Consider the following 21,574-nt stretch of genomic DNA (forward strand, 5'->3'; position numbering starts at 1 on the left):
CAAGGAATTAACAAAAGAACGAACATACTAAAAACTTATAGCAGGCGATGGCAAGAGAGACTGCATAACAATCCCCCAGATCTCCAAGTATAAGGATCAAAAAGAGGATACTGCAAGGAAAAAGCGGTCCAGAAGAATCGGGTCTCCTCAACCAGATGACCGGAAGTCCTACCCCAAAAGGCAAGGGGAAGCGAAAAGAACAGAAATCCTCAAAAAAGAGGAGAAAAGCACTGTGAAGGAGATCTTAAATATAGGACAATTCGATCCACAAAGGAGTACCGATAGAGGGGAACAATCACCCCCTACATCAGGTACTGAAGATATCCAAGCAGTCATCTGATCCCCCTCAGAAGAGAGGACTCATGCTTCTGTCCAAAGGACCTCAGGAACTACAAATATACTGCCACAGCAGGATTCGTAAACCCAGCTAGCCATGCAAGCTATGCAGGGACAAAACACTTAGTATTGAGTACGAACCAACGTTGGTTCGTATAAACTAGGACCAGCCTGACACCTAGGAAAGAAGGGCCTCCAATAACTTGTAAACACAAGAAAACAACCTCTTAACAAGAAGTAAGCAAACTTAGTACCCAAACAGGACCAGCCTGTTGTCAAGGATACAATATGTCTGATATAAGCCTCAAAAGAACAGAGTGACTAGTACCCAACCAGGACCAGCCTGATATCCAGGGTACAACTGAACTGTTCAAAGGCCAACTGAAATTTCTAAACCCTAGCAGGGCTAGACTAAACAAACAGACAAACAACAGACAAATAGGCTCTGGGGCTTAAACATTGTCACAAAATATAATTATTATTATTTTATTTTTTTAAACTTCCACCGGAAGTAAAAACTAACGCGACCATAAAATCACTAGCATCAAAATCCCAGAGAAGAAATAATTTTTCCTAAAAGGCAAAATCTACAACAGTCACGAGCTCTAAAATAAAATAAATAAAACACATCCTAATCAGATCAAAAGAAAGTGGGCAGCACCCGCAGGTGAACGCCAAAAAGGAACAAAAACACTAACAGGACCATCCTGTCAGATACCCTATTCCTCTAGAGCTCAGAACTGGGATTTAGGCACACAAAACAAGACGACCAGGAGTAGGATCTTGTCCCTCCACTCGTCTAGCGCTGTTCGCCATCTGATTCAGAAGGATGAGGATCCGTTGACAAATCAGAACATGGATCCTGCCAACACATGCCACTGCAGTACACACAGACGCGCCAGTCTGAACCTAAAGGCAAAATCTACCTCCGGCAGGGCAACCAAATGTCCCCGACCCTTAAGGTTGTACCCCTGAAGCCTCAGTGATAACCGCTTCCCCAGAGGAAAGATCCGATATAATCGAACTCGCACCTGACGTACCCAGGTTAGGAGGACACAAATAAACTCTTTGCTTGCAATCAGGAAGGTGTAAGTGTGCCAACGCCAAATATATGGCCCTGCGAAACCGTGCAGTAACCTCTGGTGGAAATAAACCTCCTTCCGGAAAAGGGCTAATGGTATTTGGGACAACTGCCTGTGTAGGAACAGAAGATACTAGGGAACGCACCTCATGGGACACAGAATCGTCACAGGCGGATGGCTCAGCCGTCTCTAACCTCTCCCCAGATGGAGGAGAGAGCATTTTATTACGGCATATGGAACATAATTGATTGGGCTGGATTACCCTGGCCTCCCCACAATCTACGCAAGTAACAGAATCCGAATCAGAGAAATAATTCTCTGAAAAATCTGAATCCTCCATAGCTTGACTAATTAAATTATGGACAAAAACAACTGGCACCTTACACCCCCAATGACTGGGGCACTCACCACCTCCTATGACCCAGACAATTAGAGGAACAGACCCTCTCCACAGACACTCGGTCACAAATACAGAAATGGAGAATGAAAACATTACCACGCTCGTTCACGAGGTGCAACATGTAGGCCAAAAGAAAAAGTGCGCCAGTTCACAGGAACTGCGCAGCAGCCATGAGCCCCAACATCTCTACACATAAGCAGACAGAATCACATAACAAACATAAAGTCCCCCACTGTTCAATAACCCCCCTCAGGAAATATTAACCCTTGATTCCATAAAGATAAAGGAGTGCCACTGAGACCCTGTACTATTATTTACATTACATCACAATAAAAAAGGAAAATTAAACAATCTTACCGGAATCTACACCATGGAACAGTAACATGGCCCTTCAAGTTTGACATATAGTAGCATCGCTTCTGACATGGACTTGAGTGAAGAAAGCAGGCAGCGAAACTCGTCAACGCTGATTGCTTATGGAGCTGTTAATATGAGTCGGGATGGTTTCGCAGAAAGACTCTCCCTGCATCTCCGGACTCTAACTTTCATCCATGCTCTCACTGAGAGGCTGAAAGGACTACTTAAAACTCCAGTATCATCTCGAAGAGTACTATACTCCAAAAAAGACTACTCAAAAATCTTCTGACACTTCTCTGCTAACCTCCTGTGATGAAAGGCAAAGAATGACTGGGGGATGAGGGAAGTGTGGGAGGTATATAAACCTTTTGGCTGGAGTATCTTTGCCTCCTCCTGGTGGCCAGGTTCTGTATTTCCCAAAAGTAATGAATGAAGCTGTGGACTATAACCGTTTTAAGAAAAAAAGCCCAATATTTTACTCATCTGCTGCAATTTCTAACTCGTCTAGGATTAGTGAACTAGTGAAAATTATGTGTTTAATTGTTTATGTTTGTGTGTAAAGCGCTCGATTTATCAAGCAAGGGCGGACAGGGGCGGACATATGGTGGGCAGCAATCCGCTGCCGGAATTTAATATTGCACACAAGTGATATTTTGCGCTTACATGCAATCCCGACCCCTGCCAGAGCACAGTCAATCACGTGCGAGCAGGAGCTGTCAATCTCCCCAGTCGGACAAGATTGTCTGATGACCGGTGCTTGATAAATCGTGACGGCAAGTTATCTTCTGAGAACCTGCCATCATCAGGAGGCAGAGGGCTTGATAAATCGAGCCCTAAGTATTTTATCATAAAGTACTTGATTGCCCAGCCATGTTTACACATTTATAAACATCATGTAAAAAGCTCAGAATGTGAGAATATCTTTTATCAGGTATTGGTGGCAAACATGTTAATCTCTTTTTTTTTTCTAGTAGAGGAATTAGAAATACTTTTTGAAACCAAGTGTTGTCTTTTTTTATTTTCTCTTTCCATAATAACGCTTTCAATCTTCATGTATTACTACTTGCTATGTAAAAAGAAAGATTTAGATGTTGTAAACCATTTTCTAAGTACTTTAGACAGCACCAGATGTCTGAGGCTTTTTTTACTCCAGTGAATATAGAAAGTATAGGTGACCGATCTTTTTATATATACAGTAACATACATATATATATATATCTTTTTCAAACTAGGCTTTGTATAATATGCATTATGTTATAGCAGCAAGTGACCAATTAATATATACATTGCCACCTGTGATTGCTGTACTTAAATGAAAGTGCCTTGTGTGAGATTGGTATCCTATATTATAAAAGGCCAAGTGTGTTTGTCTGAAGCTGTCATGCGCAGTAGAGACTGCGCGCGCGGACAAACACACCTGACCTTTCCGACTGACCTGGCATCTAGCGTCAGAGTCAGTGTGTGGTGGAGTGGGCGTGGCCCGCGGGTGTGTCGTGGGCGTGGTCAGTGGGTGCGCCATGGGCGTGGCTGGCGGGTGCGTCATGGGCGTGGCCAGCTGGTGCATCATGGGCGGGGTCAACTGACGAAACAGAGCAGAAGATGGGGGATAAAGAGATGGGGGAGAGAGAGAGACGGGGGATTAAAAGAGGGGGGAGAGAGAGACAGCACAAAAGAGAGAGGAGAGACAGAGACAGCACAAAAGAGAGAGGAGAGACAGAGACAGCACAAAAGAGAGAGGAGAGACAGAGACAGCACAAAAGAGAGAGGAGAGACAGAGACAGCACAAACGAGAGGGGTGAGACAGAGACAGCACAAAAGAGAGAGGAGAGACAGAGACAGCACAAATGAGAGAGGAGAGACAGAACAAAAGAGAGAGGAGAGACAGAGACAGCACAAACGAGAGGGGAGAGACAGAGACAGCACAAAAGAGAGAGGAGAGACAGAGACAGCACAAAAGATAGGAGAGACAGAGACAGCACAAAAGAGAGAGGAGAGACAGAGACAGCACAAAAGAGAGAGGAGAGACAGAGACAGCACAAAAGAGAGAGGAGAGACAGAGGCAGCAAAAAAGAGAGAGGAGAGACAGAGACAGCACAAAAGAGAGGAGAGACAGAGACAGCACAAAAGAGAGAGGAGAGACAGAGACAGCACAAAAGACAGAGGAGAGACAGCACAAAAGAGAAAGGAGAGACAGCACAAAAGAGAGAGGAGAGGCAGCACAAAAGAGAAAGGAGAGACAGAGACAGCACAAAAGAGAGAGGAGAGACAGAGACAGCACAAAAGAGAGAGGAGAGACAGAGACAGCACAAAAGAGAGAGGAGAGACAGAGACAGCACAAAAGAGAGGGGAGAAAGAGAGCAAAAGAGAGGGGGGAAAGAGAGCGAGCAAGGGGTGGGAGAGAGAGCGCAAAAGAGAGGGGAGAGAGCACAAAAGAGAGGGGGGAGAGAGAGCGCAAAAGAGAGGGGGGAGAGAGAGCGTGAAAGAGAGGGGAGAGGGGAGAGAGCACAAAAGAGAGGGGGGAGAGAGAGTGCAAAAGAGAGGGGGGAGAGAGAGCACAAAAGAGAGGGGAGAGAGAGCGCAAAAGAGGGGAGAGAGAGCGCAAAAGAGAGGGGGAGAGAGAGAGCGCAAAAGAGAGGGGAGAGAGAGCGCGAAAGAGAGGGGAGAGAGAGAGCGCGAAAGAGGGGAGAGAGCGCGAAAGAGGGGAGAGAGCGCGAAAGAGAGGGGAGAGAGAGAGCGCAAAAGAGAGGGGGAGAGAGAGCACAAAAGAGAGGGGGAGAGAGAGCGCAAAAGAGGGGGGGAGAGAGAGTGCAAAAGAGAGGGGGAGAGAGAGAGTGCAAAAGAGAGGTGGAGAGAGAGAGAGCGCAAAAGAGAGGAGGAGAGAGAGAGCTCAAAAGAGAGGGGGGAGAGAGAGAGCTTAAAAGAGAGGGGGAGAGAAAGAGCAAAAGAGAGGGGGGAGAGAGAGCAAAAGAGAGGGGGAGGGAGAGAGCAAGGGGTGGGACCGCTGTACTGCAAAAAATGGCCTGTGTGAACGGGCTTTAGGACTAGTCCAGTTATAAAAGGCTATAATACATTTAAATATACATCTTGCTGCTATGTGTCCATCATTTGCTATGCAACTGCTAATTATGCCTGATGTAAGATCATACAACTCATGTTTCATTTTGTTTAATTTACTTTTTTTTTTTTTTTTTTTTAGAAATACAAACAGAAAAAGTAGAGAAAGCTGCATCTGCTGGTAAATAATATGATATAATATTAAAGTAAACTATAATAATAATGTTAATTGAATAACAAATATGTATCCATATTAGAAATGTTAACATAGTTTATATGGCTTACTGATTCTGACATGTATTTTTAACACATATGGTTCTAGTTAGTTTTTCAGTTTCCTGTTTATGGGATGCATTACATCTGATACAGCATTTTAATGTGAATTAAAATGAACACTGGACATCAACTGATGTTATAAAGTCTAATTTAAATTATAAAGTATAAATGTAATTTTTTTAAATGATTTTTATACTCAATACTACTATCATTTTCTTTTCTAGTTTTGGCAAAGACTGTAAAAGAAAAAGTCCCAGGTAAGAATCTATAAATATATATACTGTACATCATAAATACATTTTCTAGTAGCATGCCAGTAACTCTATTCAGTATCTTTATATATAGCTACTGTGTTATGTATTCAGATCACAATATATTTGTAACTCTTTTTGTAGTTCAGTACTTTTGCCTCAAGATGGCATGCAGATACTTGTTACTGCTAGTCTAAGGTATCTAGAAAGTTCCTTTCAACCTATTTAAAAGTACATCTTAAGTGCAATTACAGTAAAGCTATTTATCTTTCTTTCTATCTATCTATTTATCTATCTATCTATCTATCTATCATCTATCTATCTATAGATCTATATAAACAAAGATGAAAATATTTGTATGTCTAAAATAGGTTGTAAAACATATTTTGTACCATAAGTGAAAGCAGCACACAAATTAGCACTTTAAGCTCACACTTTAATTTAAACTGCCTGTCATTATTTTAGAAAGTGTGAGCTGTTTTTGTGGGTCATCAGAATAATACTGATTATCTTGGATCTAATAAAAAGGCTATTATCAAGTTATACATTCATAAAGACAAATCCTTAATAGGGGCCTTCTTCGTCTCTGGCAAATAGAATTTGTACATGTCTATGTGATTAAGTTATTGAGGCTATATTTTATAGCTGATAGCCAGTGGATGTTCCTGGTATTAACATCTAGCCCAGTACATGAAACATTATAACTCACACAACAAACATGAACAACTAGCAATGTAGGAAAATAATAATTACAACAACTTGGATAGCAAGTTTGTGCATTTGTTAGAGTGGACAGTTTTATAGAGGGTGTTTTTTTTTCGTTTTTAAGAATTTGTTAAGTAACATTTTAAAAGATTTTTATGATGCTGGTATCTTTTATAGTAGGAGTTATTCTGGGCCTGATATTCAAAACCTCGCCGGCATGGAGAAAAAACAGGCAACATCTGTGGGATTTTTTTTTAGACATTGTATTGTAATGTAGGAGTCTCTGTTTTACATATCGTTTCGAATATCAGGCCCTCTACAAGGTTTGAAGATAGAAGCTTATTTCATTGGAGCCAATCTCTTTAAATGCTCCAATTTTTGAGTGACAAATTGGTGTAGAGTTCATGTGTGGTATTCCAGTTAGTATATATCCGATTGTTAACTCACACTAATTATTAATAAATGTAATAGCTATTACATCAGATAAGTGACTGTTGGGAACACACAATGAGATGTACTTTCACATGACACATCTGCAGCAACTTCAAAATTCCTATTGTCCTTTTTGCTTAATTATGATCTATGTAATAATGGAAGTCTTTGTAATAACTAATGTCATGGAGCCTATACTGTTTTCTGACTTCATGTGGCATGACCAGATATCTACTATCTCTCACCCTTCAACTTCCAACAGTATTTGATTATCACAAGTTGGAAAGAACAACATTTTATGCATATATAGAAATTAATATATGCGTGCAACTTGCTATTGCTATTAATATATTCCACATAGTGCTCCTCTCCAAAAAGTCCTCTGCTCCTTTATTTAATAAACTCATGAAAACATGATATGAAGAATATAAATCTCTAATAAAATACAGATTGCACAGATTATATTAAAGCCAATGTGAACAAAGTTTTGTATATCATCCCCATGATGATAGTTTTTGGGTGGATTTACTCTAATGTGCACCATAAGAGATGTAAAGTCAAACCAGGCTTTTGGAATAACAATTTAAACATTTTAATCTGTACTAAGTAATATTAATTAAATAAATGATATAAGCGTATTCATTTTGATACAAGTATTTTAAAGGGAGTATATCCTTATGGGTGTAGAAAGATGACAGATGATAAATAAACTTTTATTAAGAATTTATTTATCAGATTACAGACTTAGTTAAGATTATTCTTGAAAACGGATGTTAGCAGATCTCTGCATGCATTTTACTTAAAGGGATACTAAACCCACTTTTTTTATTTCATGATTCAGATAAAGCATGCAATATTGAGCAACTTTCTAATTTATTCCTACTATCAATTTTTCTTAGTTCTCTTGCTATCCTTATTTAAAAAGCAGAAATTTAAATCTTAGGAGCCAGCCCATTTTAGGTTCAGCACCCTGGATAGCGCTTGCTTATTGGTGGCTACATTTAGCAAACCAATAAGCAAGCATAACCAAGGTTCTGAACCAAAAATGAGCCAGATCTTCAAGGTTTACATTCCTGCTGTTTATATTAAGATAGCAAGAGAATGAAGGAAATTTGATAATAGGAGTTTATTTAAAAAGTTGCTTAAAATTGCATGCTCTATCTGAATCATGAAAGAAAAGAAAAAATTGGGTTTAGTGTCCCTTTAAGGAATACTATTTTATGAATGATGAGGAGCACAAAACAAATTCCTATAAGGTATGGTTATATGCCTTTCTTCAATATTCAATATATATGTGTTATTTTTTATCCAATCACTGTAGATGACTATAAATGATTTATATTATGGATAGGTCAGTCAGCGATAGTTTCTAATGTCTAGAACTAGAATTGATTTTTACTTTAAGAAATACTATTTTATAAATGATAGGAGCACAAAACACATGCCTATAAGCTATGGTTATATGCATTTCTTCAATATGCAATATATATGTTATTCTTTATCCAAGATCACTGTTGATGACTATAAATTATTTATATTATGGATAGGTCAGTCAGCGGTAGTTTCTAATGTCTAGAACTAGAATTGATTGCTATGATATACAAAACTTGATTAAAGGGTAACTTACTGATTTCCACAGGTCCATACATTCATAGATAACATTGTACACAATAAAAAAAAAATCATTTTTAGTCTAAAACACTAACTAATCTTATGCTAACTTAAGTCCCTGCATAAAAACAAAGTTCATAACTGACCTTGTAAGCACATGGCTAAGGGACTCTCCTTTACAAAATGTCTTAAAAGTCACCATTTTTTTTATTTTTTATTTAGTATTTAAATTTTTCTATTTTAATTTTTCTATTTTAATTTATTTAAATTGTTTGCACTAATTATGATGTAAATTAAATGTAAAATTTCCTGTGTAGTCAAATGAATCCTTAAACAACACAAGTTGCTTATTCAAATGCTCTATACCTAATAATGGTGGACAAACATGAGCTCTAGCTACTTTTAATTTAAATTCTGTGATAGTAATTATGCATAAGTATTAGTTATATTAACAAACACCTAGATTACAAGTTTTGCGTTCCGGTTTTAACGCTGAAAGAATGGCCATTTCAGCGTAAAAACCAGACCGCAGCCATTATTAGTCTTGTTTCTCTTGTAAGGTGTATCCAGTCCACGGATTCATCCATTACTTGTGGGATATTCTCCTTCCCAACAGGAAGCTGCAAGAGGATCACCCACAGCAGAGCTGTCTATATAGCTCCTCCCCTAACTGCCACCCCCAGTCATTCTCTTGCAGCTCTCGACAAGAAAGGAAGTATCAAGAGAGATGTGGTGAATTAGTGTAGTTTATCTTCAATCAAAAGTTTATTTTTAAACGGTACCGGCGTTGTACTGTTTTTTACCTCAGGCAGAAATTAGAAGAAGAGTTTTGCCTGAGGTTTTTGATGATCTTAGCAGGTTGTAACTAAGGTCCACTGCTGTTCTCACACATAACTGGAGAGTATGGGAAAGCTTCAGCTGGGAGAACGGCCTGCAGATTTAACTGCTCTGAGGTATGTGCAGTATATTTTTTTCTAGAGAGATGATAAGGTCTAGAAAATGCTGACAGTACCTGATATATTTAAGGTAAGCCTGATTGTAGTGATTTAATAAACGACTGGCATCATGCTTACAGTAAAGGGTAATATTCATATTACTTGCTCTTATGGCTTAGTATGTAAAACGTTTGCATGATATATAAAGAACGTTTTTTACTGAGGGTGATAAATATTTATTTGGGGCCTAGTTTCCACATGGCTGACTAGATTTCTCCTTGGAGTAGTTTTTTATGGCCCTTTCACTTTGAGTGCATGGTGGGAGGGGCCTATTTTCACGCTCTAATTGCGCAGTAGTTTTTACATTCTGAGACCTCCAGCTTCCCTGAAGGAGTCCCCTGCCATATTGGACCTCTGTAAGGGGTTTTTGTGCCTACAAAGGTCGTTTTATGGGAAGGTAGGAGCCACAGTAGAGCTGTGGCAGTTTGCCTGTGACTGTTATAACGGTTTTACCGTTTTTTTGCTTCGTTTTTGAGCCTGAGGGGTTAATCATCCATTTGCAAGTGGGTGCAATGCTATTTTAGTCTATTATACACACTGTAAAAATTTTGTAGAGTTAACTGCTTTTTTTCACTGTTTTGCAGTTTTTGTGTTTGTTTTTTTTCCCTTAAAGGCACAGTACCGTTTTTTATTTTCTGCTTTTTTAAAGTGTTTTCCAAGCTTGCTGGTCTCATTGCTAGTCTGTTAAACATGTCTGACATAGAGGAAACTCCTTGTTCATTATGTTTAGAAGTCATTGTGGAACCCCCTCTTAGAATGTGTACCAAATGCACTGATCTTACTATAAGTTATAAAGACCATATTCTGGCTTTAAAAGATTTATCACCAGAGGATATTGACAAGGGGGAAGTTATGCCGACTAACTCTCCCCATGTGTCAGAGCCTATAACTCCCGCTCAAGGGACGCCAAGTACATCTAGCGCGCCCATTGCGTATACTTTACAAGACTTGGCGGCAGTTATGAATCATACCCTTACAGAGGTATTGTCCAAACTGCCAGGGTTACAAGGAAAGCGAGACAGCTCTGGGGCTAGAACAAATACAGAGTTCTCTGACGCTTTAGTAACTATGTCTGATATACCCTCACAATGTGCAGAAGCCGAAGAAGGAGAGCTTCTATCTGTGGGTGATTTTTCTGACTCAGGGAAGACACTTCAACATGATTCTGATATGTCTACATTTAAATTTAAGCTTGAACACCTCCGCATGTTGCTCAGGGAGGTTTTAGCAACTCTGGATGACTGTGACGCCATTGTAGTCCCAGAGAAATTGTGTACATTGGATAAATACTATGCAGTGCCTGTTTACAATGATGTTTTTCCAATACCTAAGAGGTTTTCAGAAATTATTACTAAGGAATGGGATAGACCAGGTGTACCGTTCTCTCCCCCTCCTGTTTTTAAAAAGATGTTTCCTATAGATGCCGCTACACAGGACTTGTGGCAAACGGTCCCTAAGATGGAGGGAGCAGTCTCTACCCTAGCGAAGCGTACAACTATCCCTCTCGAGGACAGTTGTGCTTTTCTAGATCCAATGGACAAAAAATTAGAGGGTTAATTTTTATTCAACAAGGTTTTATTCTCCAGCCCCTTGCATGCATTGCCCCTGTCACTGCTGCTGCGGCCTTCTGGTTTGAGTCTCTAGAAGAGGCTCTACAGGTAGAAACCCCATTGGATGATATCCTTGACAAGCTTAAAGCTCTTAAGCTAGCCAATTCATTTGTTTCTGACGCCGTTGTTCATTTAACCAAGCTAACGGCTAAAAACTCAGGTTTTGCTATTCAGGCGCGTAGGGCGCTATGGCTTAAATCCTGGTCAGCTGACGTTACTTCAAAGTCTAAGCTTCTCAATATTCCCTTCAAGGGGCAGACCCTATTCGGGCCTGGTCTGAAGGAGATAATTTCTGATATTACTGGAGGAAAAGGTCACGCCCTTCCTCAGGATAGGTCCAACAAATTAAGGACCAAACAGACTAATTTTTGTTCCTTTCGAACTTTCAAGAGTGGCGCAGGTTCAACTTCCTCTAATACAAAACAAGAGGGAAATTTTGCCCAGTCCAAGCCGGTCTGGAGACCTAACCTGGCTTGGAACAAAGGAAAGCAGGCCAAAAAACCTGCTGCTGCCTCTAAGACAGCATGAAAGATCAGCCCCCAACCCGGAAACGGATCTAGTAGGGGGCAGTCTTTCTTTCTTCGCCCAGGCTTGGGCAAGAGTTGTCCAGGATCCCTGGGCGTTGGAAATTGTGTCCCAGGGATATCTTCTGGACTTCAAAGCTTCTTCCCCAAAAGGGAGATTTCATCTTTCACAATTATCTGCAAACCAGATAAAGAGAGAGGCATTCTTACATTGTGTTTAAGACCTCCTAGTTATGGGAGTGATCCACCCAGTTCCAAAGGAGGAACAGGGGCAAGGCTTCTATTCAAATCTGTTTGTAGTTCCCAAGAAAGAGGGAACTTTCAGACCAATCTTAGATCTCAAGATCCTAAACAAATTTCTCAGGGTCCCATCCTTCAAGATCGAGACTATTTGAACCATCCTACCTATGATCCAGGAGGGTCAATATATGACTACCGTGGACTTAAAGGATGCTTATCTTCACATTCCGATACACAGAGATCATCATCGGTTTCTCAGGTTTGCCTTCCTAGAGAGGCATTACCAGTTTGTGGCTCTTCCCTTTGGGTTAGCTACGGCACCAAGAATCTTTACGAAGGTTCTAGGGTCACTCTTAGCGGTCCTAAGGCCGTGGGGTATAGCAGTAGCCCCTTACCTAGACGACATTCTGATACAGGCATCGAATTTCCAAATTGCCAGGTCCCATACGGACATTGTGCTGGCATTCCTGAGGTCTCATGGGTGGAAAGTGAATAAAGAAAAGAGTTCTCTATCCCCTCTCACAAGAGTTTCCTTCCTAGGAACTCTGATAGATTCTGTAGAATTGAAGATTTACCTGACAGAGGCCAGGTTGTCAAAACTTCTAAATTCCTGCAGTGTTCTTTATTCTACTTCTCGCCCTTTAGTGGCTCAGTGTATGGAAGTAATCGGCTTAATGGTAGCGGCAATGGACATAGTGCTGTTTGCCCGCCTACATCTCAGACCACTGCAACTCTGCATGCTCAGTCAGTGGAATGGGGATTACACAGATTTGTCCCCTCTACTAAATCTGGATCAAGAGACCAGATATTCTCTTCTCTGGTGGCTATCTCGGGTCCATCTGTCCAAGGGTATCACCTTCCGCAGGCCAGATTGGACAATAGTAATGACAGATGCCAGCCTTCTGTGCTGGGGTGCAGTCTGGAACTCCCTGAAGGCTCAGGGCTCATGGATTCAGGAGGAGGCACTCCTTCCGATAAACATTCTGGAAGCGATATTCAATGCTCTTCAGGCTTGGCCTCAGTTGCTGCGGTCAGGTTCATCAGATTTCAGTCGGACAATATCACGACTGTAGCCTACATCAACCATCAAGGGGGAACAAGGAGTTCCCTAGCAATGTTGGAGGTTTCAAAAATAATCCTATGGGCAGAGGTTCACTCTTGTCACTATTGGGATCGACAGACTTTTCATCCGGGGGAGTGGGAACTCCATCCGGAGGTGTTTGCACAGTTGATTCAACTTTGGGGCAAACCAGAACTGGATCTCATGGCGTCTCGTCAGAACGCCAAGTTTCCTTGTTACGGATCCAGGTCCAGGGATCCCAAGGCAGCGCTGATAGATGCTCTAGCAGCGCCTTGGTCCTTCAACCTGGCTTATGTTTTTCCACCGTTTCCTCTGCTCCCTTGTCTGATTGCCAAGATCAAGCAGTAGAGAGCTTCGGTGATTTTGATAGCACCTGCGTGGCCACGCAGGACTTGGTATGCAGATCTGGTGGACATGTCATCCCTTCCACCATGGACTCTGCCGCTGAGGCAGGACTTTCTACTTCAGGGTCCTTTCAACCATCCAAATCTAATTTCTCTGCGTCTGACTGCTTGAAGATTGAACGCTTGATTTTATCAAAACGTGGTTTCTCCGAGTCGGTCATTGATACCTTAATTCAGGCTCGAAAGCCTGTCACCAGGAAAATCTATCATAAGATATGGTGTAAATATCTTCATTGGTGTGAATCCAAGGGTTACTCATGGAGTAAAGTCAGGATTCCCAGGATATTATCTTTTCTCCAAGAAGGATTGGAGAAGGGATTGTCAGCTAGTTCCTTAAAGGGACAGATTTCTGCTCTGTCTATTCTTTTGCACAAGCGTCAGGCGGATGTTCCAGACATTCAGGCGTTTTGTCAGGCTTTAGTTAGAATCAAGCCTGTGTTTAAACCTGTTGCTCCGCCATGGAGTTTAAATTTAGTTTTTAAAGTTCTTCAAGGGGTTCCGTTTGAACCTCTGCATTCCATAGATATCAAGCTTTTATCTTGGAAAGTTCTGTTTTTGGTAGCTATCTCTTCGGCTCGAAGAGTTTCAGAGTTATCTGCCTTACAGTGTGATTCCCCTTATCTGATCTTCCATGCAGTTTTGCATACCAAACCTGGGTTTCTTTCTAAGGTGGTATCTAATAAGAATATCAATCAGGAGATTGTTGTTCTGTCACTGTGTCCTAATCCTTCTTCAAAGAAGGAACGTCTATTACATAATCTTGACGTGGTTCGTGCTTTAAAGTTTTATTTACAAGCTACTAAGGATTTTCGTCAAACATCGGCATTGTTTGTTATCTACTCTGGACAGAGAAGAGGCCAAAAGGCTTCAGCAACTTCTCTTTCTTTTTGGTTAAGAAGTATAATCCGCTTAGCTTATGAGACTGCTGGCCAGCAGCCTCCTGAAAGAATTACAGCTCATTCCACTAGAGTGATGGCTTCCACATGGGCCTTTAAAAATGAGGCTTCTGTTGAACAGATTTGTAAGGCGGCGACTTGGTCTTCGCTTCATACTTTTTCTAAATTCTACAAATTTGATGCTTTTGCTTCTTCGGAGGCTATTTTTGGGAGAAAGGTCTTACAGGCAGTGGTGCCTTCCGTATAAGCGTCTGCCTTGTCCCTCCCTTCATCCGTGTCCTATAGCTTTGGTATTGGTATCCCACAAGTAATGGATGAATCCGTGGACTGGATACACCTTACAAGAGAAAACAAAATATATGCTTACCTGATAAATTTATTTCTCTTGTGGTGTATCCAGTCTACGGCACGCCCTGTCATTTTAAGGCAGGTGTTTTTTATTTTTAAACTACAGTCACCACTGCACCCTATAGTTTCTCCTTTCTCTTGCTTGTCTTCGGTCGAATGACTGGAGGTGGCAGTTAGGGGAGGAGCTATATAGACAGCCCTGCTGTGGGTGATCCTCTTGCAGCTTCCTGTTGGGAATGAGAATATCCCACAAGTAATGGATGAATCCGTGGACTGGATACACCACAAGAGAAATAAATTTATCAGGTAAGCATAAATTTTGTTTTTAGCCTGTAACGCAACATCAATCCCACACTCAAAAAAAATGACGTACTTTATGGGATTTCAATAGCGCTGCCATTACCGACATGATCCGTTCCGAAATCTTAGACCAGTAGTTATGAGTTTTGCGCCACAAAACTGTTACACAAAACTCATAACTAAAGTGTTACAAAGTACACTAACACCCATAAACTACTATTAACCCCTAAACCGAGGCCCTCCCGCATCGCAAACACTAAAGTAAACTTATTAACCCTTAATCTGCCACACCTGACATCGCCATCACTAATAAAATGTATCAACCCCTATTCCGCCGCTCCCTGACATCGACGCCGCTATAAAAGTTATTAACCCATATCCCCCCGAACCCCAGCATCGCCCAAACTATAATAAAGATATAAACCCCTATTCCGCCGCTCCCTGACATTGCCGCCACTAAATAAAGTTATTAACCCCTAAACCTCTGACCTCCCACATCACTGCCACTAAATAAACCTATTAACCCCTAAACCGATAGCCCCCATATAGCAAAAAGCTAAATTAAACTATAAACCCCTAAACCTAACATCTCCCTAACTTTATATTAAAATTAAAATATCCCTATCTTAAAATAAATAAAAACTTACCTGTGAAATTAAAAAAACCCTAAGTTTAAACTATATATTAAACTAACATTACTATTATACTAAAATTAAAATAACCACAAATTAAACTTACACATTAAAAAAAACTAACACTACTAAAATAAATTAAATCTACAGTTACAAAAAAATAAAAAATACTAAATTAACAAAAAAACATAAATTATGCTTACCTGATAATTTTCTTTTCTTCTGATGGAAAGAGTCCACAGCTGCATTCATTACTTTTGGGAAATAAGAACCTGGCCACCAGGAGGAGGCAAAGACACCCCAGCCAAAGGCTTAAATACTCCTCCCACTTCCCTCATCCCCCTATCATTCAGCCGAGGAACAAGGACCAGTAGAAGAAATATCAGGTGAAAGGTGACAGAAGAATAAATAAGGATGCCCCACAAAAAAATTACAGGTGGGGAGCTGTGGACTCTTTCCATCAGAAGAAAAGAAAATGATAAGGTAAGCATAATTTATGTTTTTCTTCTTAAATGGAAAAGGTCCACAGCTGCATTCATTACTTTTGGGAAAACAATACCCAAGCTATAGAGGACACTGAATGCCAAGATGGGAGGGTATTATAGGCGCCCATATTGAGGGCACCAGGCCTGAACCCCTGCACAATAACAAACAAACTTTAAAAGGAAAGGCCCCAAGGACACTGACCCGCAGATAGTCCAGAAGCCAAACTAGAGACCACAAATCGGACTCAACTGAGACAGCAGTCCTCCAGGAGGCACCGTTACCCAACAGTCACTCCCTCACCACCACCCCACACTAATGAAGGTGATACCAGCCTAAACTCCTAAAGGGACAAGGCAAAGGAGAACCGAAGGAAACCTCCAATAGTGAGTCCAGCTCACAAAGACCCAAATGGGCCCAGAAAAGGAGGCTATGCCTAGACCAAGCGGAACCCGGGAAAAGACCTGGCAGAGAGACAGAGAAAATCTTCTCTCCAACAGCAGCATGCAAGCAGTGAAAGACAACTGAAGACAGAGTCCTCACAGTGACTGAACATAGAATACAAAGTATCATATAATAAAAAAATGACTCAGACAAAAAACCCTGAGTCAGAACACAGAGACAGCATCAGGATGACACAGAGGATACTTGCTAGTAAGTAGAAGCAGCCAACAAAAGAACAGACTGCAAAAAGAAACCCCCAGACAGAGAGCACATTCTAGGCAACCTAAGCCGCCAGACCTACACACAGGTCTCCAAAAGGAGAACACAGAACCTCAATCGAGGCCCCCTGATAAAGAGAGGTTACACCCAGAGCCCAAAGGAGGTGTAATCCTGGCCCCTCTGCCAGTAAGCCTAGGGAGCAAGTAATTATGCCCACCTAGATCCTGAAAATGACAACGTCTCTCAGAACCCACACTAGCCGGACCAACCCAGCATTAGCGGATCCAAAACAGGGGAACAGAAAACCCCCGAAACCAGCTCAAGAACGAGCAGAAGAATGGCCACAGCCATCCCCACAGAGTAAGGGTTCAACCTGACTCCTAAAACAGACGACAAGGCCGTAGACCCAAAGGATCTAGCAAAAGGGCCCATCAAAGTCTCAACTTGGAGCCATCAATGGAAAAAACAACCAGAGAGACACCCCTCTCCAATACGTTAACCCACAGTTCCAACCTCCTGAATCCAAAAGAAGCCCCAAGAAAAGGACTACATCTCCATAAGAAGGAGAATAACCCCTTAAGAAAAGGGATGGAGCCAGAAGGGAAACATCTGTCCTCAAGGCACAAAGCCACTGGCTAAAGGAGAGCTCAATCCCCAACACAGATGTCCTTGGAAAGGGCTCCCATAAGGTAGCTTGCTAACACACATCCCCTGTGTAATGGATGCAGCAGAGACACTGTAAACCCATTCGCCTGCAGAGCAGTGAATCCAAGGATCACCTTAGCAAGGTGACCCAGGGAATCCAACCCCAAGGCGCATGAAGCCTAATGAGTAACAGACACTCAGAAAACCTGACCAACCATGACCAGGTCAGGTAGATTGAGTAAAGAACATAGCTCAAGTTCTCAGTAATGGGGAACCCCAAACCAACCCCTAGGCCTAAGATTAAAGTAACAACCCATAACTGGGTCCTCAATGGGAAAATTCAGAGTGAAGCCTCAGCAACTGGAAGCCTCAGGGAGAAAACAGGTCAAACTGCAAACCATCCGCATGCTAGTCAACTATACACACTACTAGCTGTTGATGGACCAAGTCCAAAAAGGACAATCCAGAGCCTCAAAAAAGAAGGCCAAACCAATCAAACAGCGGTAATAGGGTTCTAAGCTCTCCAACCCTCCACTGCATGGGGGAGGAAACTCTAGGGTCTGATAATACCAGACGTAAGAGATAATGATGCAGTGGAAACTCCGCCGACCCAGTCATCCATGATTGAAGGCTATAAGGACTGAAACAATCTTTCCTGCCTCACGGACCCACAGGTCCTCTTGAATGCTTAGTTGAAACATGTAAAACAAATTATAACATGAGCACTCGGCGCCTCGACCTGACCAGTCAAGCAGAACAGCACCACGTGTCTGAACAGCCACAAGACCGAATGAACCCAACAGGATCAGCCTGCATCCAGGGCCCTAACCAGCAAGCTGCATAATCCTCCCTCAGAGGGGAAGAAAGGAAAACAGACATTTTTAACATAGGACTAACATATCCCAAACAACTTCCGAAGAAGTAACAAAGAATATCGATCCCAGAAGGTTCCTGAAGGAAACAGAAACAAAATAAAAAAACATCCTATCAGATAAAAAGAAAATATAAGGCAACTCGGAGGTTAACGCCCAAGAAGACACAAGCCTACCTGCAAGACCAGCCAAACAGAGCCCTGATCTTCAATAAACTGGGAAAGATCTCATTAAAATAACAATCAGGAGATTAAATCATCCCCACATGTCTAATGAGGTGCACTATTCGAATTAGCAGACCGAAAATTCCCGTATTTACAATTCTGTAACGAAAGGCACAATGCTCAGGGACAATTACACCCACAGGGAACTGTAGAGGCCCTCCCCAAGGCAGGAGACCCGGGACAATAGGGCACGAGCACAATCGCAAATAAATGTCTAAACTCTGCAGACGAATAATCGGCAATAATACGTGGAAGCGAAAACGTGCCGCAACCTCAGGGGGGAACACGCCGCCCTGCATGGAGAAATAATCATAAACTGGGTTACCCGCATGTGTAGAAGCATTGAGCAGTAGGGAACTCGCCTTTCGGGGGACGGGACCCCCAAAAGGCGGATGGCTCAGCTGTTCCTTGATTCCCCGAGCCCAAGGAACAAGGCGCTCTTATATGGCATACAGAACATAACTGGTTGCCATGTGTCAATGAGGCCAATTTGGATTCATTACCGGATGCAGAATCTGAATCTGAAATTAGGACAGTCTAAGTATCAGAATCCTCCATAACTGACTCTGAAATGTGAACAGTCTCAGCATCAGAATCCTCCATAACTGGGTAGAGGATATGCAAATATGGACTAAAGATTAATATTAAACGGCACCTGACTTCCAAAATGGCTGGGGCACTCACCACCTCCTATGAACCAGACCCCTGCAGACTAGAATTTCTCCTGCGCCACATGGTCGGGAATGCAGAAATGGAAGACAGAACAGAATCACGCCCGGCTACAAGGTGAATCGTACAGTCCAAAAAAGCGCGCCCAACCATAAGGTTGCATCACTTCCAGAGGCCTTAATGTTCCAAACCATGAGCCCAATTAACACCACACATAAGCAGGTTGAATCACATAACAAATATGATTAAGCCCCCCCCCCCCTGTTCAATAACCCCCCTCAGGAGATATTAAACCTTGATTCCAAGATACTAAAGGAGACTTACTGAGACCCTTATGTTAAGTTAGACACGCAAGGGGGTAGCCTCTCTGGAAAACATCTAAATTACAGTACATTCACGAAGAAAGTAAAATGAAATGATCTTACCGGAATCAATGCTGTGGAATAGGAACACGGCTCTTCAAGTTTGACGAATAGTAGCATCGCCTCCGCCATGGACTTGAGAGAAGAAAGCAGGCAGCGGAGCGAAGTTTGACAATGCTGATTGTTTGAGGAGCTGTTAACATGAGTCGGGATGGTTTTGCAGAAAGACTCTCCCTGCATCTCCGGACTGTAACTTTCATCCAAGCCCTCACTGAGAGACTGATAAGATTACTTAAAACTCCTGTCCCATGTCGAAGAGTACTACCCTCCATAAGAGACAAAATAAATTCTGACACTTCTCTGCCAACCTCCTGTGACAAAAGGCAAAGAATGACTGGTGGACAAGGGAAGTGGGAGGAGTATTTAAGCCTTTGGCTGGGGTGTCTTTGCCTCCTCCTGGTGGCCAGGTTCTTATTTCTCAAAAGTAATGAATGCAGCTGTAGACTCTTTCCATTTAAGAAGAAAATAAAAAATACTAAATTCAAATACATACAAAAGCCCTTTTCAGGGCAATGGGTAGCTTAGGTTTTTGTTAGAGTTAGGTTTTTTATTTTGGGGTGTTGGGTTTTACTGTTGGGGGGGTCTTTGTTTTTTTTCAGGGAAAAGAGCTGATTTCTTTAGGGGAACGCCCTACAAAAGGTCGTTTTAAGGGCTATTGGTAGTTTACTGCAGGCTAGGGTTTTTTTAATTTTAGGTTTTTATTTTTATTTTTATAGGGCTATTAGATTAGGTGTAATTGTTTTTATTTTGGATTTTTTCATTTGTTATTTTTTGTAATTTAGTGTTTTTTATTTTTTGTAATTTTTTATTTTTTTGTAATTGTAGATTTCATTTTTTTTAGTAGTGTTACGTTTTTTAATGTGTAATTTAATTTATTTAATTTGTAGTTATTTTAATTTTAGTATAATATTAATGTTAGTTTTATATATAGTTTAAACTTAGGTTTTTTTAATTTCACAGGTAAGTTTTTATTTATTTTGAGATAGTGATATTGTAATCTTAACATAAAGTTAGGGGATTGTTTGATTTAATTTCATTTTTTGCAATGTGGGGGGCTGGCGGTTTAGGGATTAATAGGTTTATTTAGTGGCGGTGATGTGGGAGGCTAGAGGTTTAGGGGTTAATGACTTTATTTAGTGGCGGCAATGTCGGGGAGTGGCGGAATAGGGGTTAATAACTTTATTATAGTGGTGGCAATGTCAGGGAGGGGCGGAATAGGGGTTAATAACTTTATTTAGGTGCCAGCGATGTCGGGAGTGGCAGATTAGGGGTTAGTAACTTTTATTAGTGGCGGCGATGTCGGGGGCAGCAGATTAGGGGTTAGGGTTTATGTTAGGGTGTTAGGTTTAAACATAACTTTCTTTTCCCCATAGACATCAATGGGGTTGCGTTACGGAGCTTTTGCACAAGCACATATTCTCAGCCCTTGAATTTTGTGCGGTATGGAGCTCATCTCCACCATATTTCATGCACAAGGTGGCTTTTTAAAAACTTGTAATGGCAGCGCTAAATAACGCAAGCCCATAAATAACGAAACTTTTGTTGTGTTCGTTTCGCACACTCTATAGCGCAAAACTTGTAATCTAGGTGTATGTGATTTGTTTATGCACTTATCAAATTATAAATAAGCAATGCAGCCATTTGATATAACCATACTTATACTAACATGCTGCATTACGGAACAAAATATATATTTGTTCACTTACTTCTACTTTACCATTGCGTGACTTGGTTAGCTAAGATGAATAATATTAAAAAACAAACAGATTCCAGCTTTCAGAAATACTGCATATAATGTAACTGTCACTGGTTCTGGATAATTTAGTTTTACTATTCTGCCAAGATAAATGAATTGGTTTACAGCTGACAGAAAAATCCCTGTATGTAATTATTTATTGTTTCTTGTATGCTTGTCAGTTTTTCATAGATAGATTATAGATAGATAATAGATACAGACTCAGTACTTATTAACAACTGCATACAATTTTGTTTACTGACTTAAATGGACAGTCTAATTGATATTTTTTATTGTTTAAAAAGATAGATAATGCCTTTACTACCC

General features: G+C 41.2%; 1 protein-coding gene across 50 annotated transcripts in view; it reads left to right on the plus strand.

The window, feature by feature from the left end:
* Positions 1 to 21,574, plus strand: part of TRDN (triadin) — a 950,114-nt gene that overhangs the window by 468,651 nt on the left and 459,889 nt on the right. For all 50 annotated transcript variants that reach the window (XM_053710723.1, XM_053710722.1, XM_053710726.1 and 47 more), the window contains exons 22-23: positions 5,372 to 5,410; positions 5,730 to 5,762. In XM_053710723.1, coding sequence (XP_053566698.1) covers positions 5,372 to 5,410; positions 5,730 to 5,762 — 72 coding nt within the window. The remainder of the gene's footprint in view (positions 1 to 5,371; positions 5,411 to 5,729; positions 5,763 to 21,574) is intronic.

This window comes from Bombina bombina, chromosome 4 (assembly GCF_027579735.1).
Source record: "Bombina bombina isolate aBomBom1 chromosome 4, aBomBom1.pri, whole genome shotgun sequence".
Lineage (NCBI taxonomy): Eukaryota > Metazoa > Chordata > Amphibia > Anura > Bombinatoridae > Bombina > Bombina bombina.